General features: G+C 41.1%; 1 protein-coding gene across 4 annotated transcripts; it reads right to left on the reverse strand.

Moving 5' to 3' along the window:
• Positions 1-580: 580 nt before the first annotated feature.
• On the reverse strand, positions 581-17557 carry col6a2 (collagen, type VI, alpha 2). Of its 4 annotated transcripts, none has more exons than XM_015060700.1 (32): positions 17352-17554; positions 13592-13702; positions 13408-13508; positions 11717-11860; positions 9774-10142; positions 9672-9692; positions 9517-9582; positions 9333-9431; positions 9217-9243; positions 9059-9085; positions 8920-8964; positions 8774-8827; positions 8634-8696; positions 8496-8558; positions 8365-8418; positions 8243-8278; positions 8089-8151; positions 7911-7973; positions 7723-7785; positions 7586-7648; positions 7455-7505; positions 7271-7369; positions 7130-7192; positions 7006-7041; positions 6873-6918; positions 6644-6796; positions 6463-6557; positions 5688-5869; positions 5401-5579; positions 5258-5296; positions 1442-1776; positions 581-847 (listed from the first exon to the last, which is right to left on the reverse strand). In XM_015060700.1, the coding sequence occupies exons 2-32, from the start codon at positions 13665-13667 to the stop codon at positions 581-583; spliced, it is 3042 nt and encodes a 1013-aa protein (XP_014916186.1). In that variant the 5' UTR covers positions 13668-13702; positions 17352-17554. The 4 variants fall into 4 exon arrangements, with proteins under 4 accessions (XP_014916186.1, XP_014916185.1, XP_014916187.1 ...); XM_015060699.1 differs by having other exon boundaries at positions 13592-13678; positions 17343-17554; XM_015060701.1 differs by lacking the exon at positions 17352-17554 and adding an exon at positions 13844-14338.
• Between the last annotated feature and the right edge of the window lie 1573 nt (positions 17558-19130).

Here is a 19130-nt window from a genome sequence, read left to right on the forward strand (position 1 = left end):
AACATTTAGTTTATTTTTTTGTTGTTGTTTATCTCCAGAATAAATGACACAAATAACAGTACAATATGAATTTTTCAGAACATCCCAGATACTGTTTAGCACCATTAATGTAAATACTAACCTTTTTAAAGAAATAGTGTGTGTAAGTTTGGGTCAAAGAGAAAATGACAGATAAGAGTTTGTTCCTGTAAGCTGAACATTATACAAAAAAAAACAGAAACAAAAAAAAAAAGATGTAAAACCTATAGTGTGCTTGGTTACTACTCAATAATCACAAATTTCTCCTGTGGCATACCTACTGTAGCAGTGCTGACAAGACGTGTAAATGGACACATTGGTTCTGGAAGTGTGTAAAGAGTCGGACCTGAATAGGCTCCTTTCAATTTTGCAAGCAAATTTTCTTCCCGAACACAACACAATATAGAGCCACCTCAGTGCTTTTTTTTTATCCAGGAATGATAATGGTCACAGAGTTACATCTGGTGCCTCTGCGTGGGTTTTACATGTTAGACCGAAGGAGCTGGTCCCTCTGTCCTTCAATGGCTTCTAACGCTATTGTGCAGAGCACTGCAGTTCCTCACTAGCAAATCCAGCGGATGAAGCGCTCAAAGAAAGCAGATTTGCCCAGCACGAAGAAGTCGTCGCCCCTAAAGATGGCAGATGAGTCTCCCATTGACACCTGGCGCAGCACCTCTTCGTCGGTGTCGCCTCCCAAAGCGATCACCGTGGGAACGCCTTCCACTCTCTTCATGGCCTGCACGCCCTCGTCCAGTTGGTCGGTGGACGTTATTCCATCTGTGATGAAGACGAAGGCCACCTCAGCGTTGCGCCGGGATAGCCGTTGATTCTGCAAATGCGAAAGCGGGAGAGGGGGCTTAGCATTTGAGAAAAATTTAGCATTTGAGAAAGGCATTCGGGTCACGCATTTTGTAAAAATGTCGGGTCCAAACAGATGAGAATTTACTGCAGCAATGACAGGATTCACCAGCTAGCAAATCATGTAGCTTTTAGCTGGTAGAAGAGACAATTTCCTTTTTTCCAAAGTCCAAGTCTAGTTTCTTGGCCTAGTAGTGCCATTGTAAACAGAAAAAAAAAGTTTTCTGTCAAGTTTCTACCAAAAAAACTCAAAGATTTGTAGATTAATCTTAGAAATGTACTAGACAAAACAAGGACATTTCTGAGATCCAAAAGTCAAAAATTTACAAAATTTTTTTGAATAATTTAGAGATTAATCTCAGAAAATGGACTAAACAGGGATGTTGTGAATTCACGCATAGAGTCCATATACTTAGGTGACACCAGGAACGTGTTTGAAGGCAACATGTAAGTGAATCACAACAGACAATACATTTGCACATCAGTAGGTAGACATGCCTACTGAAAATGATTGATTGTTAGACCAAATCCACTGTCATACCCTGTTTGTGTGAACGAACAGTACCTGTCTGATCACCAGGTTGTTTATAGCATAGATGATGGCGTTGCCCAAAGCAGACGAGGAGTCCAAATAGTTCACAGCTGCCAGCGAATCCACGATGACGGTGAGATTATGAGTGAGCGGGAACTCTTCTTTGTGGTCTCCCGCACTGCCGAACTGCACCAGAGCCAGACGGGCCTTGGTGTCGTCGGTCGGGCCGTTGGCCAGGGTCAGGCGGCGGGCCACGTTCTCGATGAACTCTTTGGCCCGGAGGTGGTTCTCCAGGCCCATCCTCTCCGAACCGTCCAACATGAAGATCACGTCCACCGGCCTCTGCACACAACTAGCCACAGCTGGCTCTGAAACAGACCCCCACGCGCGCACACACACACACACACACACACACACACACACACACACACACACACACAGCGTAGTGTTCAGTCAGCAACAGCTGGAGCACAGATGTTCAAAAAGTTAAGGCTGAGAAAATACAATAACATGCAACAACTCTTTACATGCTGGCGTCGATCAGGGCTATTAATGTTAAACAAAAACAGTGCTGTTTGAGTTTGCTCTGCCGTTTTTATTTTTTTATTTCTTGCCAACACATAAAGATTGATTACATTCTGTTTTATTTATAACATTGTTCACATCTGATAGACGCAGTCACTGAGCTGGTAAAGTAACATTTGGTTAAAGCTACAAGGTGGTCAATTCTTTCTAGTCATCAGACTTCATAGACCAAGCCACATGCTGTAAAAGTCATGCACCAGCCAGGAGTATAATGTACAATATTTCCATCTCTGTCCGAGCCAAGCACATCACCCAAACATACACATACAAAGGCCTCTGACTCATATACAAAATAATGTGAAATGTATTTATAGACCTGGTATTTTCCATGTGCAATTACTTGTAGCCACCATAAAACACTCACAGGGAATAAAAGTAAAGGCTGTAACCATGGATATGTGCAAAACAGCAAAAAAAAAAAAAAAAGAGAAAAAAGTAGGGAAACATTTCGAGTGATTCATAAAGCTCATGATTCACAGTGGAAATGAGGCTTCATTACAGGGCCATTGTGCAAAAGTAACATGAACGGGTCTACAGTCGACACCATCCATTTTAACTCAAAATAGCTTTCGACTAATATGCTAAAAAAAATAATATGTGTATGAAATTAACATGTTTCTCTGGGAGACAAAAAACGCGTTATGACTGCATGTTAGGGTCATTGTAGACGGATAAAAAGGAAGAGGAGGAAATTTTTTGCTAAAAAGTCAAAAATTTTGAGATTAGTCTCAAATGTGCAAATTTCTGAGATTGAAGTGGAAAATTTGCTATGAAAACAGACAATTTCTAGAATTTTTCTTTTGAAATTTCTTATTTTGACATGTGGAAAATTCCTCTCACTACCTAAGAAAAATCTGAAATTTTGAGATTAATCTCAGGATTTTGCTAGAAACAACTTGGAAATTTCTAAGTATCAAAAGGGGAAAAAATTTAGGAAATTTTAGATAAAAAAAAAATTATTAGAAAATGTCAGGGTTTTTCTTTTGCTGGAAATTGACGTCTTTGTTTTTTATCTACAACGGCCCTAATACACCGTCATAGGAGAGAGAGCCTAATTTACATTTTGAATTCTTTTTCTTCGTCACATTTGCACAAAAACACACAAGTTTGCTCTCAAAGCTCCATGCAGTTCATTTCATTGGCCTATAAATGTATTATTGCACCTTCAAAATAAAAAACAAAATGATTTAAACACAAATCAAGTCATTTTAGCAAGCTTATTATTAGTCAAGGTCATTGAGGCGAGGTAGCATGGTTAGCACTGTAGCACTAACAAAGCCCCAGGGCTTTCTCGGGGTCTCCCATAAGGTCGCCATAGACATATTTAAATGAGTCGATGAACAGCTTGGTCCACTGCTCCCTGTCCACTCCCTGGGAGAGTTTGGCTCTCTGGGCTGTGTACGCCATGGTTGCTATGCCAACCGGATACTGCTGCTTGTTCAGGTTGCTCAGCAGGCTGGCCACACTCTCCAGTGAGGTGGGGACTAAAGGGGGGCTGCCTTCTTCGGCCAGTGGCTTCCAGGGGGGCGGGGCTTCCCCCAGAGTGACGCCCCCTCCTGCAACAAGTGGGTGGAACAACATTGTGGGCAGGGCGTCCCACGAATGCATCAACAGAACCAGTTATGGCGCTGGAGGTACACCGAGTTGGTCTAAAACGAGTTAATCACATCTGAACAAGCATAAATGTGAGCAACGAAAGCAGACATGAGCATCGTTCCAAATGTTACACTGGAAAAACAGAGGTGAAAAGTTTGCAGCTGTTCAATTTTATGTTTTAAAGTTGAGAAACTTGAATTACCTTCAAATTCTGACAATAGTCCTGTAAACCCATTTTATTTCAGCTTATGCCTTTTGAGGCCTAACAGGGCCGGCCAGAGGTATAAACAAACTTTAAACCAGGGGTCACCAACTTGAGGGCTACCATCCTGTAACTTTTAAATGCGTCTCTGCTCAAACACACCTGGATCAAATAAACTGCTCGTTTCCAGCCTATTGCAGAGAGGAATGAATGCTGGTGAGGGAATTCAGACATTTTGGAGCAGAGGTGAATCTAAAAGTTGCAGGATGGCAGCTCTTGAGGACTGGAGTTGGTGACCCCTGCTTTAAACAAACAAACTATAAATAAACGGAGGGCTGTTTAGTGCCCTCTGTTGGTCTGAATGACCCTCAAGCTGCAGTATAAAAAATTTATTTTTTTACACATTTGTTGAAACTGTCACTATGTCGTGACATTACGTATGAAACAGATAATGTATGGAAAAAAAAATCAAGCTCCTCTGCCTTTTCCCAGTGCTAATTAGAAACAACCAATCAGAGCCAGGAGGAGGGTTTTATCTCTGTCAATCATGCCCATTGGCATGCGCTCACCTTCCCATACTTCCCCCTGCTCTTGACTACCACTGCAGCTTCTCCTTGTCAACATAGCATGTCACGAATGCTAAGGCTAGTTAGCATAGCCACCGATGATGGCAGTCAAACGTTTTTTTCTGTAACAACAAGTTGTTTCTCCACCATTCGCACATTCAGCAATGCGTTCACGAGGTTGATCCTTTTGCAGATTATCTATCTCATATTATACTGTCATGACATGGTGACAGTTTTAAGAAATATGTAAAAAAAAAACATGTATTTTTATTAAAGTTACGAGCCGCAGCTTTAACGACACATTGGCAAACAAAACAGTTATACATGTATTAGATTCTTATAAATGAATTCAAAACGTAGAATTCACAAATATTAACTCATTAAACACAACAGAGTGATATTTTAGTTTTAATTTAGATGGATATGGCTTATATTAAATTAAAGCAAAACTTTTTTCTTAGATGATATGTATATTACACAAAAAGGCTGCGATTGTCCCTATTGGTTTATTATTTTTTTCTACTAGGCCTTTTCCCTCCACTCAACTTTCCATTAACGTACTTGGATACAACACTCCATAGACTCTTTAGCAATGGCCTTTTCTGGTTTACCTTTTTTGAGGAGAGAGAAAAACAAGCAGTCTTCCCTACGATTAAGTAGGCCAAGAGTTCTGTGCTATGTCTAATACTCAACATTTCTGAGAAATTGAGTTTTCCATAATTATAAATGTTAACAGACATTGTAATATGTCACTCTGCATAATCGATCTTTAAAATACTGGCATTCCACGTAACAAACCAGAATCAGGCCTTCAAATGAAATGCTGGTCCAACCCTGCAAAAAAACAAACAAAAAACAAAAAATCCCATACCTAGAAGCATCGAATAAGACTGGTCTTACCTGATTTACATGGAAGATCAGGGCATATGATGACAGGATCTGAGAAAAAAATTAAACAATAACAAACAGTTTATAGACTATCATTGAACTCTCCACCAAGTAGACATGCAGTACATACAGTACTGATCTGCTGTGTGATTTACCAGGGCAGAGCACGGTCTCAATCTTGTCAATGAATTCCTCCGCCACCAGGTCTGCGAATCGCCTCATTCCCATCACTCTGCCCTCCTTCTGGCAGGCAATGCTCTGCAGACTCTCGTTCTCCTCGACCTGCTCAAACATGTCCCCGATGCCGATGGCACTCACGTCGACGCCCGGGTGACTGTCCACGCGGATCGATACGGACGAAAACAAAAACAAGCTCTGAGATAAGGCTCTTTTTGCGCAACGTCACAGTCCCACATTTTAAGACACAGAACAGCAGTCGCACTTGCACAGATATGGCAGCAGTCTGTCGTCGTCTCTTGGGTCAAAGCGACCGTCTGTAATCACGACCACCGTGACGTTGGCTTTGGCTCGGCGGCTGTCCCTGATCAGGTGGTCGTAGGCAAACTTAAGAGCAGATGGAGTCCAGGTTCCTCCTGCGATCCACTCTAACCGCTTCACAGCTTCCTGGACAGGAAGGGGGAAGAGGATGGTGGCAATGGATTTGTTAAAAATGGACACAAAAAGCCACACAATGTATATCTACGACAATATTTCTGAATTGCAATTTTTAGCTTTAGTACTTGTTTAGTAAAGTAACGTGTGCTTATATCCCTATCTGCCTCATAAGGGGCCTCAGAGGTTTTGATGCATAGAATCCAGTTCCAGATGTATGGAAATACAGGATGATACTGGGTGATACTTAAGACAACATCTCCTCCAAGCAGATACGGAATATTTTAGATGGTTTGTGAAATAGCTTAAAAAGTTTTTGAGCAGTTTCTAGTGCAGATAAGTCCAAGTGTTGTTGGAGCATTCAGTAACACATCAAGTATAAATAGCACCAAAGCAAAAAATCAAAAGCAGGGTGTCCTTGAAGACAAAGTAGAGAGATACATGAATCTGGTGTCAGATCTGATCTCTGTTTAACTTCCTTCAGCCATATGTGAAAATAGACCTGATCAGCTCATACAGCCAACAGGATGGAAGAGCCATCTGCTAAATATAAACTTTTCTGTAATGTATGTCAGTGTTTATTTCTGTTCCAGTGTTGGTGAAACCTTAAATGCCGTCAGTGAGTTGATGTTGCTGTCATTGAGATTGATTGCTTGGAAGGTCCCATTGTGGCTGTACTGCACCACACCGACCCTTGTGCCTGTGAAAACAGAGGGCCTCCTTGTTAGAGTGCTTCAATTCACAATCACTTTTGGAAGTGTTGGCATTGCACTTTGACATCTGAACCTGTTTCGGACTGTGGGTCCTTGGCAAAAGATCCCAGTCTGTTGATGGTGTTGATGACAAAGTTCTTTTCCAGGGTGAAGTTGGTGAGTCCCACAGACTCTGAGCTGTCAATGACAAAGACGATATCCAGGGCCCCGCAGCGTTTCTCGCAGTCTGGAGATTTAAAAATAATGCAACCAATAAGTAATAAACATAAAACAGAGGTTAGAGGCTCCTACACTAAACTCACCACAGCAGCCACACGTCTCTCTGATGTAGTTCATGACATCACATTCCTGCGGGCAAAAACACAATCATGACCTTTAAAACCTCTGAGTTTGTGTTTCATTCACTGATAAAACTGTAATTAGATGTGTTCTCACAGTAAGCCCGGGATCTCCCTCTGGACCTGGATCTCCCTGTCGAGGAAGACAACTTAAATTTACCTTTGGAATCTGTTTTGCTAAGAATACCACTCTAGGTGCCTAACGTCATTTGTTGACTTACATCTCGACCAGGACCTCCTCTGGGTCCTCTTAGCCCTGGTTCCCCTGTGGGCCCTGGTTCACCCTGATGAAGGCAAAGGGCTCACTTAGCTGAGATGCTAAGTAAAACATTATCCATAAATGCATCTTTGAAGTTACTTACTGGCTCTCCTGGAGTTCCTTTATTTCCAGGATCTCCCTTCTGACCACAGTCTCCTCTGCTGCCAGGGGGTCCACGCTTGCCTGGGTCCCCTCTTTCGCCCTACAAATGAGCAGAGACAATCCATGTCAATTGAAGCAACTTGACAACAAAAGGCTGAAGATCTCCAAGTGCCTATGTCTCGTACTGGATCTCCTCTTGGTCCAGGATAGCTAAAGCCAGGTCTTCCAGGATCTCCCTGCCAAGAAAGTAAAAACGCATATGAAGTAAACAGAGAATGACATTACTGTGGACAAAGACAAATCTACTGCTGGTAACCTTTGGTCCAGGCTGCCCAGACTCTCCTCTTGGTCCCATATCACCAGGGTCTCCTCTGGTGCCCTAAAGTTCAAACAGCGTCAGACGGCATCTCGGGATTTCTTGAGATGATTCATCAAATGCAGCTTTTAACCTACGTTTTTTCCAGGCTCCCCTGAAGCTCCTGGTGGTCCTCTAGGTCCTGGCAAGCCAGTGTCTCCCTGTTTAGATAAAACACAACGGAAGTTACATTGAAAGTTAAAGTATATTAATGAGACATTGAAAGTTAAAGTATATTAATGAGGACATACCGTTGACCTTCATCTAATAAAATGGGTCTTTCTACCTTTGCACCTTTGCTTCCTGGTTCTCCAGGGACTCCTCTCAAGCCCTCTGGTCCCATTTCGCCCTGAAATGATATCACATCGGTCTTCATCTGGATGCTGCAATATGGGAGGAAAGTTCTACAAAAATCCTTAGAAACTCTGTAGAAAGTTCTTACAAATGGGTGTGTGAACACCTACCTTCTCTCCCTTGGTACCATCTGGTCCAGGTTCACCTTTGGGCCCATAGTCTCCTCTTCTTCCCTAAAAAAAACCCCCAAAAGCCAAGAAGGCCATCAGGCTTTGCAAAGACAGAACATGCACAAAAATATCTGAATATTCTGGATACTCTTACTTCCTCGCCTCGTTTTCCAGGACTTCCAGGGATTCCCTAGAAAACAAAACATGTACAGATCAACCATTCATTGCATTTGACAGTTTGGGTTTGAATGGACTCATCTGTCCTAATCATCTTACAGAGGCTCCTTTAGTTCCAGGAACGCCAGGTGACCCATTACTTCCTCTTTCTCCCTGCAAATGAAACATCAGAGTTTAACCTATTAGCTGAAACAGAAAACATCTGCTTTCTCTGTCCATTTCTGGTTTACCTGTGATCCATCTTCTCCAGGCGGGCCAGGGGGACCGGCTCTTCCTGGGCGCCCAGGGTCACCCTGGAAACAATGAGTCAGTTTTTAACAGTGACCTGCAAGAGTGAGAAGTAAGGGTTTTACAACCAAATGTGTTACCTTCTCCCCATCAGTTCCTGGAGGACCACGTTCGCCGACATCTCCTGGATGACCATCGGGACCCTGGAAACCATTTGATTCTGATCATAAATTGACTATAAAGATGCTCAAATGGCCTTCGATGATGATAAGTGTCATACTCTGTCGCCTGGGTCTCCTTTGCAGCCTGGGGCACCAATCCGTCCAAGTTTTCCCTGAAAGTAGGGAAAAGTTGCAAAATAAGTGTGTCACCAAAGAACTCTAGAGGTAGTTTTAAAAGATTACAAGCTCTGTGGTAAAACTTTACCTTTTGTCCATCGGTTCCGTTACGTCCTGGAATACCAGCCACACCCTATTGGCAATAAACAGACCCGGTTAGAGAAACTGAGACTGGTTGAAAACCAGTACTAATAGGTAACAAGTTTGAAATCATCAACCAAACCTACCTTTTTGCCCTGAGTTCCAATCTCCCCCTGTATTCAGACAGATTGAAAAAAATGCTTATCAATTATTATTATTATAGCATCAGCAGAGTGAATCCTGAACACCTTTATCAGAGCAAGAAGATCTTTTGAATCCCCACAAAACCAAGTTGAAGTCTCACCTTCTCGCCTTTTGAACCAGGTTCACCCTATGAAGAGAGGAAAAAGGAAAACCACTTCATAAAATGTTAGTACTCGTCAAAGCTCAGTTAAAATCCAGTTGGTGAGACCCTCCCACCTTTACACCAGGCTGACCGATGGGACCTTCAATGCCGGGGTCTCCTGGGCGACCTCTTTCACCCTTTAGTCCTGCTTCACCGTTGTCTCCTTTAGCTCCCTGGTCAACAAGTTAAAACATGATCAGCGAAGGAAAGCGGCTGAAATATGTCGAGATCATGTGAGTGTGTATGTGGAAAACTCACTTTCTGTCCTCTGTGCCCTTTTGGACCAGGTTGCCCTTTTGTCTCCAGGCACGACACATTATAACACTAGTGATGCAAAAATAAAGCGGTGAGTGAGAACGTAACTGCCTACTTTAGATATTTCAAAGATAGTTCTAGTAACAGTCCAGTCTTACGTCTACGAATGCCATATGTCTCTGTAAAGAAGAAGAAGAAACTGTCAGGCCGAGAGGTAAAATCAATTAAGTTTAATGTGTGAACGTATGTTTGAGCATTACCATTGTCTTGATAATGCGGTCAATCGTTGCGGTGTGTATGGTTGGTCTGCCTTTGCTAAGGTCCACAGCCATGAAGTCGTCCCTGAAGACCGACGCCGGGGAGTTGGCAATCTCTTTCAGTCCCGTCTCCTCGATGTTCGTCGATGCTGCCACGGCAAACACCCTGATGCCCTTATCACGCGCGTCTTCCGCCGAGACCTTGATGCCCCCACACGGGTTTCCAGTCACGTGGCCGTCAGTGATGACCACAGCGAACCGCAGGGGTGTGACACTTGAAGCGGGTCCAAGCAGCATCTCCTCGGACATTCTTCGGAGAGCGCAGTCGATGTAGGTCCCTTTTCCAAGGTACTTCTCAATTCTCACAAGAGACTGGAAAGATAAACAAGCGGATCATCACAAGGTGGAAAAACCTTTGGTGTTATATAGACAGGTTGTGCCCTGAGTTGACAGAGGATGGAGCAAACAAAGGAAATTATCCAAGGTGCAGAAGAGTTGCAGACTGATTTCGAATGATTGGAGTGCAAAATGAGCTTAAATATCCAATCATTATAACAAAGATGTTTTCACTACCAATTCAGAATGCAAAACACAATGAACCTTGAAGCGGAAAGGCATGGCAACAGAGAGCCTTGAAAGGAGATCTTTCAAGGCTCCTGTCAGCTAAGAACAGGAAACTGGGGTTAAAATGTCCACAGGCTCACTAAAATTGGCTAATAATTATAAATCTTAGCTTTAAATACAACATTCCTGTAGGTAGGGTCAGACTGTGGAGTAAACAGAATGACAGCAGGGGTCCATCCTGGGTTATATCAGCTGGAGTGATGTGGAGGATTATTTCTTGAGACACTTTGGGTCGGTTAGCATGAACTAAAAGTTGAAATGTTGTTGCTGCTGAGCATATCCACCTGATATCATTAAATCATCTCATTTAACATGATAATAAGTTTAACGTACTCCAACAACCTCCATTCCTGCTAATGCTACTCATCTCAAATATCTTTTTTAAACACAATCAAGGAATAAAACCATCTTTCAAACATGCAATCACTAAAGCTGCACAATATATTGCAAATATAACGTCATCACAATACCAGTGTGTACAAAGTTCATAAAGCACAGGACTGCGTGGACTGCAATAATTTTTGGTTAATATATCCCAAACTTGAATTTTACATGCTAATGTAGCATTTAGCTAGTTGAACATATGGCAATAGATGCCCAAAATGCTAACAGCTATGAAGTGATGGAAGCACAAACGAAAACAAATTTTATCATTGCAATATTCACCGATATTATCGCTACATTTTCTAATATCACGCAGCCCTAACAACCACCAATGAATGATTTTTTACATTATTATTATTTAACCTTTACTTAAACAACAAAGTGCTTAAAAACAACACAATACCTTTTGCAAGGGAGAACTCGGCTAGGCCATACACAGATTTGTGAAAGGAAACTTTTCCTGAGTTTGGCTCTAGATCACCAGCTGTATATGTAATTGTAGGTTGTTGTAAGAATAGTACGGAAATATGTTCAAAAGTTCATGACCTCTGAGAACTTTGAACTGAACAGAGCATTTTATAACATGGAACATCAAACAAATGTAAATTGGGTGGTTAGCTTAGCCAGCTGTAACATCAAACAAACGTGAATTTTAATATGAAGTCTGAGAGGGCTCCAAGCTAGTGAACAAAATGATTTATCATTTGCGATCACAAATATTCAAACTTAATGAAACACACAAGATGCTGCTTTGGCATAAGTTAAGAATAACTTTAAATGTTGACATCAGCAACACCTGTGTTTACCTGAAGCTTCAACATGGATGCAGTTAATAGGCCACATTAACACAACACGTCTTTCTAACGTTTAAACAAATATGAATGGGGATTTGTGGAACAGGCCTGTGTGAGTTCGTGTGTGCGTAGTGTAGGTCTTACGGAGAGGAACGCGTCCTTTCCTTGGATGGGGCTGAAAACCTCCTGTGTCTGGGAGAAGTGCAGTCCGCCGATAGCCCAGGTGATTGGAACAGCGTTCCGGATTTCTTCATCTTTCAATCGCCGCACAAACTGCTCCGTGAATGACTACGGAAAAGGAGCGACAGAAAACATCATACTACATACAGTACAGGGTGAAAAAAGTGAACAACGTTTCTTTAATGCCTCAAAGAAAGTGGGTGAAAATGAAACGCATAACATGACTTCTACAGCTTACGAGAATTCGCCTCTACCGGATTTTAGTTTCACTCTTTTGGGAACAAGTACGTTCAATTTAGCAGAAAACTCACATGTCACAGTTGGGATTTACTCACTTGAAAACAGAAATCCGAAAGTGTATCATTAATTAGTTCACTATTATTAAGACGTGCAAAAAAATAATCCCAGGCAGGGATTCAAAACCAGGACTTTCTTGCTGCAAGCTAACATTGCTACCAACTGTGGCATGATGGCAGTTTTCAGTGTCTATTTTTCAACAAACTATATATTTATACTGGAAAATCTGTCCTATTCCTTTGTGCCTGCCTTCAAAAGCCTGTCAAGTATGTGTGATGACATTCATAAGTCAGAAAATGAAATTAAAGCAGTTTTGCAGCAGCACGGCTGTATCTGCTGAGAGAGTAATACATAAAAAGATTGCAAAAACAGGAACTGTGGCAAACAACGTGGAATGACAGCTGCGAGGAGGAAGGACACAGAGGTCAAAAAAATCTTTATTACTCACTGTTAAGAAATCTGGAGACAATATTTAGAGTGAGAGACTGAATCTGGAAGATGAATTTATTCTGAGGCTTTCACGTTATCAACAAGGATACTAAAAGTTGTGCTTTTGTAAAGCTGAGCGAAAAGATGAAATTACTTAGAGGTAAGGACACAAACAAGAATTTGGCTTCCAAACATTTATTGTGGTATGTCAAGTTTTTACGTTGGTTAATAAAGTAAACCAAAGTAACTGAGTGAGCACTGCTCACTGGTACGGTAGAAAAAGCAGTGCCTGTGAACAATTTTTGTCTTTTTTTAAATTTTATTTATTTCCTCAACTGAATTTATTCAGATTCTCAACAACTTAACGAATCAACGTGACTGCTTTTGATGAGGATTTTGAAATTTAGTTTTTTTTTTAAAATGATTTTTCATTTCACTGACTGAAAATATGGACAAGTTTGAATTTTCAGTTAATTTTTTTGTTGTTTTTAAAGGAATGGCATGTTTTCTTGTCTTTGCCATTTTGAAGAACTGCTGAGGGAATTTGACCTCTGTGCGTTTCATAGATAACATTTGGATTTATTTATATAAAATAATGCCTATCATTGTTCAATGCCCGGTCTAATTAATTATTTAGCAGAAAAATGTTGGATCATTTTGACAATTAATTAACTAGCACAAATTACTAATCAAATATTTACCATGGCAACCTTGATATTTCTATGGTCAATATGCCACATTTCTACACAAGGATTGAACTCCCAGCTGAACTACATTAGAGTCTGGATTAGCTTATGTATAAAGCAGTATATTAAACTGTGATAATTTCACAGCAACAAAATCTTCCTATCTGTGACTAAACTTTATTAACCGTCAGAACTGTGTCCTCTCAGTTCGTCGCTCTGTAAAACAGTGGGTAAAAGACGAACCCGGATGCTTTTCACCAACGCTCCAGGGGGCGACTCCTGCAACGCGATGGTCTCAGATGTGTCTATGGTGAAGTACAGGTGTATGGGACATTCTTTCCTCTCTGAAAGAAGCACACCAGCGGATGTGGTTAAAACGTGCTTGGCGTTGCACTGTTACTGTTGCCGCGGAGATGGTGGCACTCACGGTTGCAGTCTGCTTTCTCGGCGTGAGTCAGGGCTCCGAGGAGAAGGCAGAGCACGACGGTCTCCAACGCCAGCATCTTCTTCTTCTTTTTTTTGCTTCTTGTTCTTCTGTCTAAAACAAAGAAGAAGGGGGAAAAAAAGAAATAAGGCACACCACATGAGTTGACACAAACGTTGCTGGTCTTTCCATGCTGGCAACGTGTTAAAATGTAAAGTGTTAGGAGCAAACTGATAAAATAAAAATTAAACTTGCTTTGTTTCCATCATGGAGCGTTAATTTGTTGTCTATAAAATTCTGAACATAATTTCATCTATTCTCCAAGCCAACTGTTTCAGATTAAAAATCCAGCAAACAATGGCAATGGTTTTTGCAGAGTGAAACAAATGGCTGCCAAACAATTAGTTATATTAATGATTTCATTGAACACTAGTAAAATAGAGTTTAAATTAAAGCCTTAAATGAGAAGCAGCTACCAAACTTCAGCAATAAACTGTAGAAATGCACTCAGCGTCCTGCTTTCAGGTTAGGAAAATATTATTTTCAGGCTGTTTACACAAAAGTAAACTGATTACAGCTACATATTTTGATGAATTTGATTATGTATCCAGCGAAAGGCCTCATATTTAGTTTTGTCAGTTGGTTTCTAAAGTTTACTGCCCCCTAGAGGATTTCATCTCTGTCACAGTCAGATTAACCTGTACACTATGGCCTTGGACAGTGTTTCCCTAACCCTGGTCTTTAAGGCACACTGCTCTGCATGTTTTAGATGTCTCCCTCCTCTAACACACCTGATTCAGATTATTGTAGTTCAGTAAAAGCCTGTTGACCAGCCGTCAACTGAAATCATGTGTGCTGAATCAAGGAAACACCTAAAACATTAAGGGCAGCGTGCCTTGAGGGGCAGGCTTGGAAAGAGTTTGTATTACTTTTCTGCATATCCAGTCAATAATTGATGTACACGTTGAAGCTGGTATGTAATTTGTTTCTGCCAAATCTGTTTCATGGTCTTCTCTTAAGGAAGACCAGGAAATGTGTGTTGGATGTTTTTGAGATTTTTTTTTAAATCACTCAAACATTTACAACATATTTTGCGTATTTTTGTTTTGGATTTTTTTGTATCAGGACCGCTTTCAGAATGTTGTAAAGTCTTAAATTGTGTCTAAAAGTAAAGCCTTAAAATGTCTTAAATTCATTTTTTTAAAGTGCCTTCATGGCTGCAGCCCTATAGTCACCTGTCTTCCTTATCTTTGTTTCTTTCTTTGGATGGGTTGTACTGAAATAAATTGTCATGCTTTTATGTAACAATAAAAGCATTCTGATTCTGAAAAACAAGTAAGTTGGTCTTAAATATGTTTTTCACAGGTTTTAAATGTTGTCTTGGCAGAACTATTTAATTTCAAATAATCTATATGTTTTTTTTTGTCATGGGATGTTTCTGTAAGGCAAATGCTTGAATCACATGAAGACATCTTCATTGTATTCTGTGACTCAAGGCTATTGATGATCCACTGCTAACATACTGGTGCTAGCTAGATAGCTAGCTAGCTTTGTCTTTTTTGTGTCTGTAGCCTAAAGGCCAAATGCAAATCTATTGCCAGTTGGTTAGACAAAGTTCGTTCATTTCTGTGGAGATACAGGTTTTAAATTACATTCGTAGTGGCCTTAAAAAGTCTTAAATTTGAGTTGGCGAAAACTGCAGAAACCCTGGCTTTACATTGAGGCAGCCACTAGAAGCAAAAAACTAAAACAGACTCGCGCACCTGGACTGGATGAATCTACCCTGATCACAAATTCTTTTAAACAGTTTGTATAGATAGAAAAAGCTGTAATAAAAATAAATATTTATCCCTCCACAGACTTATTATCCTTTTTTTTCCATCCACTCTTAATATTTCAGATAATCAAATTAATTACAATATGAGATAAAGACAACCGGAGTACATATAAAAAGGCAGTTTTTAAGTAGCTAAACAAAACGTAGCTGCCCCTAGCATTGTGCTAACAAGCAACTAGTATTTCATACACTGGACACATTTTAGGCCACTCTCCTTGTAGAATGGTTTTAATATTCCCAGTTGGGAGGAGTTTGGAATGAATGTGGGCCATGCAGCAGCAACAAGACCAGTCACAACTTAATTTTTGTTGTTTAGCCAATCAGAGGTGGACATAGGGTTGCTTAGTTTACTGTTCACTCATGAATACCATGAGTTTGATCATGGTATTCATGTACGATTCATAGTTCCAACAAATACGTGAAGTAACTCAGTAGTCCAGGTCCAGAAGCAGCAAATGACCACCAGATCATCACGCCACCGTCGCGGTGTTTCGACTGACCTTTTTCTGAAACTCTGTATGTTTTATAACAGATATAACTGAACATACAGTTTCCAAAAGGGTCCAGTTTTTTTTTCTCTTTAGTCATCAGAATATTTCCACAAATGTCTTGAGGATCATCGAGAGATTTGTGGCAAATGTGGATAAAAAAAACTGTGGTTTTGTTCTTGGAACTCTATCACGGAACACGAACTCTGACCTTCTCTGAGGAACGTGAGCCCTGCACTGGATTAGATGTTAGTTTTATTTTCCTCTGGATGAATCACTAATGATTCACTGTCTTAAAGGACAGCCATTCCTTTAAGACTCACTGCTCTATAGATAATGGCTCCCATTGTGATTCCCTGGAGTCTCAAACATTTTAAATGGCTTATTAACCATTTTTAGGCTGGAAAAAAAAGGCCAATGTTTCTCAACTGTGCATGAATTTCTATCTTCATGTTATCCAACAAGTTATATTTAAGTGATCATCATTCAAAATCTGCGTTTCTTTTTTGTATTTACTCAGGTTCTTTTTGCCTGACACCAAAATCTGTTTGATAATCTGAAACATTTAAGTTTAACAAAATAAAGAAAGAGAGTAGAAGAAGGGCCCCCAGGTGAGATTATTGAAAGAACCTCCCTACCAAATCCTGAACCATTTGTGACCCAAAGGTTGAAACATCACATGCAGCGTCCTTTAATATCACAAAAAGTCCAAACTAAGTGCTGCTGGGGAGCAGAAATAGCATGTAAACAATTATCCTCCTGTGTCCCTCTTATTTGTCACTCAGCACAAATCTGAGCAACTTACAGCAAGTAAGTGACAATCACTGAGTTTATGCAATTTACAAAAACCTCAAAACCCTCACGAAAAACAAAATGTCTGCCACTTTAGAGCGAGAAAACACAGGATAATTATCTATCCAGCTTCGAGGATCTTTAATTAAACAACCTACAAACTGATCCTAAACGTTTGAGCCCACATGGAAAGAAATAATCACTTTCCACAAGTTTTCCAAAGGAAGTTTTCTTACTCATCATTCTTAGCTCTCCTTTAATTGTGAATTGTCGACTGACAGATTAAGGGGCCACGCGCTTTGCTGTGGCGCCCTCTCGCGGACAGAAAACAACGCAGTGGAGAGGAGTCGCTCCTGCAAATGTTTTCACTCTTCTCCAAGGAGCCTAATCCAGTCACCTCACTTTGCAAGTGAAAATCATGCACACAAAAAATGCAATCAAGAGAGCAGAGCGAGACACTAAGCTTCAAGAAAGTTTGGAAGTTTTCAGAGGACGTGGATGCTCAGATCAAACTTTAATCAAGCATAAGTTTTGGGTTACATTTCATTAAGAAGCAAAAAGAAGAAGAGACAAATTCGTTCAGATACAGTAAGAGTAAAGACAACCACGTCTGGAGAACTGTTGTGCGTAAAAGAGCGCAGCTTACCTGGACTCTTGGGCACTTCAAACTTTTACGCAGCGGGGGCCCGCTAAACTGGTTATGTCCTCATCTCCACAGAAGGGAAAAGGGGGGGAATTCGGGAGGACAACGCGGGAAAGAAAAGCTACGAGATGTGCGCTTACTTCCCGCAGCAGAGAGCCGTCCTCTCGCCCTGCCGTCCCGGTCCAAGCCCCAAGCCAAAAAAAAAAAAAAAAAAAAAAGTCCTGATCCCTCCTCTGAGGAGCGCGCGCGACATACCACAGTGTGCGCCGCTGTCCGCGCGGGGGCGCCCTGGCTCCGTCGGAGCCCGCGTGCACGCGCGCGCGCGGATTGTCACGACAGTAAGGTAGCAAGCTCGCGCCAGTAAATGATCAACGACGCCTGAAGGGCCGCTCGCGCGCTGCAGCCTCCGCTCGCGGACGGATTTGACTTCAAACCGGGTTGTGATTCCCGTTTGGCATCAGACGGAGTGTGGACGCATGATAAGCCTGGGGGACAGATGCAGAATGCTTAGGACGGACTTTACTATTATTATTATTATTGTTGTTGTTGTTGTTGTTATGATTTAATCTCAAACATGTGGAGGGTTTGAAGTCGTATAGAACAGGATAGAGAACAGACTGAACGCCGTCAATAAAAAACACACATGCGCACGAATGCTGCGCATGTGTGTTTGTGATTAGTAGGCAGAGTGAGGGGAGTTTACAGCCGGAGTAAACACTTACAGCCCGACCATGAGACTTCTCATCATGTTTGTACATTCGTAGGTGCACCAGTTTTTTTTTTTTTTTTTTTTTTTTTTTGTTCCCCCCATGTGTTTGAATTATTGTGCACATAGTGGGAGGTCTTCCTGTTAGCGTTGAGAAATTTGGCGAATTTGCACAGACGCATGAAAAGTTTTAACAGTTAAACTTTAATTTAGTTTGATTTTTGCTAATTATGCATGCGAAGGTCATAACCGTCTGGCCCAGAAAGCAAAAGAGGCTAAAGAGGCAGTATTATCTAAATTCGACTTTTAAATCATGTTATAATGTTGTTATCTCATCAAAAACATACCTGGACTGTTGCCTTGATACTTTAAACTCCATAGTAACCAGTCAGCTGTGCAAAATGCTTGATGGGACCAGACACAAAGCCAAAGTTTCCAAGCTTCTGCCTCACAGAGCAACAGAGCAGCCCTTACCCTTCAGACTAGCCAGCAGCAATTAGCAAACATGTGCGGATCTGCTGAGCTCATTGTAGGAGCTCAGCAGATGCAATGCTGCAAAAAACGTTGTTGAAGGGTTAATAGAGGAGCGATGTTGTTATGACATCTTGACGACGGAGTGTCAGAAAGCATAAGAGTTTTTTTTTAAGGGGACAGAGGCCCAAAGTCAATTAATTTTACATATATACAACATTTTTATAACAACTGAAGGTAATGTAGTTACTTGACTGGACTGTAAAATAGGACAATGTGGCTGGAAAACACACAAGCTCCTTCAAACAGCTTTTAGATTATACTAAGCCATCTTCAGATTTTGTTCCACAGCAGTAAAAAAAAAAAGTTTTGCATTTTCTCAGACTGAACAGAGATGATCTGTGAACATTATAATTTCCAAGTCTTTTCAGAGATTTTCAAGTCTGGACTTTGACTGGGACACTCCAGCACCTGAGAATATTCTGATCTAAACCATGCTATGCGGATCTGGCTTTACGTTTAGAGTCGTTCTCTTGCTGAATATCTGATGGACTCTGATGTCTTTTTAGCCTTAGGCAATTTTGCTTTCAGAAATGTCTTATTGT

Source organism: Poecilia latipinna, unplaced genomic scaffold (genome assembly GCF_001443285.1).
Source record: "Poecilia latipinna isolate Pla-1442-1.1 unplaced genomic scaffold, P_latipinna-1.0 Scaffold1735, whole genome shotgun sequence".
Classification (NCBI taxonomy): Eukaryota; Metazoa; Chordata; class Actinopteri; order Cyprinodontiformes; family Poeciliidae; genus Poecilia; species Poecilia latipinna.

What these genes read in the sequence shown, in the direction of transcription:
- col6a2 (XM_015060700.1), bottom strand. Translation starts at nt 13,667, where the DNA reads ATGCTGGCGTTGGAGACCGTCGTGCTCTGCCTTCTCCTCGGAGCCCTG. An exon ending in CTGGTTCAAAAGGCGAGAAG is followed by an intron (nt 9,086 to 9,216) that starts GTGAGACTTCAA and finishes GTCTGAATACAG; the next exon opens with GGGGAGATTGGAACTCAGGG. An exon ending in AGAGACGTGTGGCTGCTGTG is followed by an intron (nt 6,797 to 6,872) that starts GTGAGTTTAGTG and finishes TTAAATCTCCAG; the next exon opens with ACTGCGAGAAACGCTGCGGG.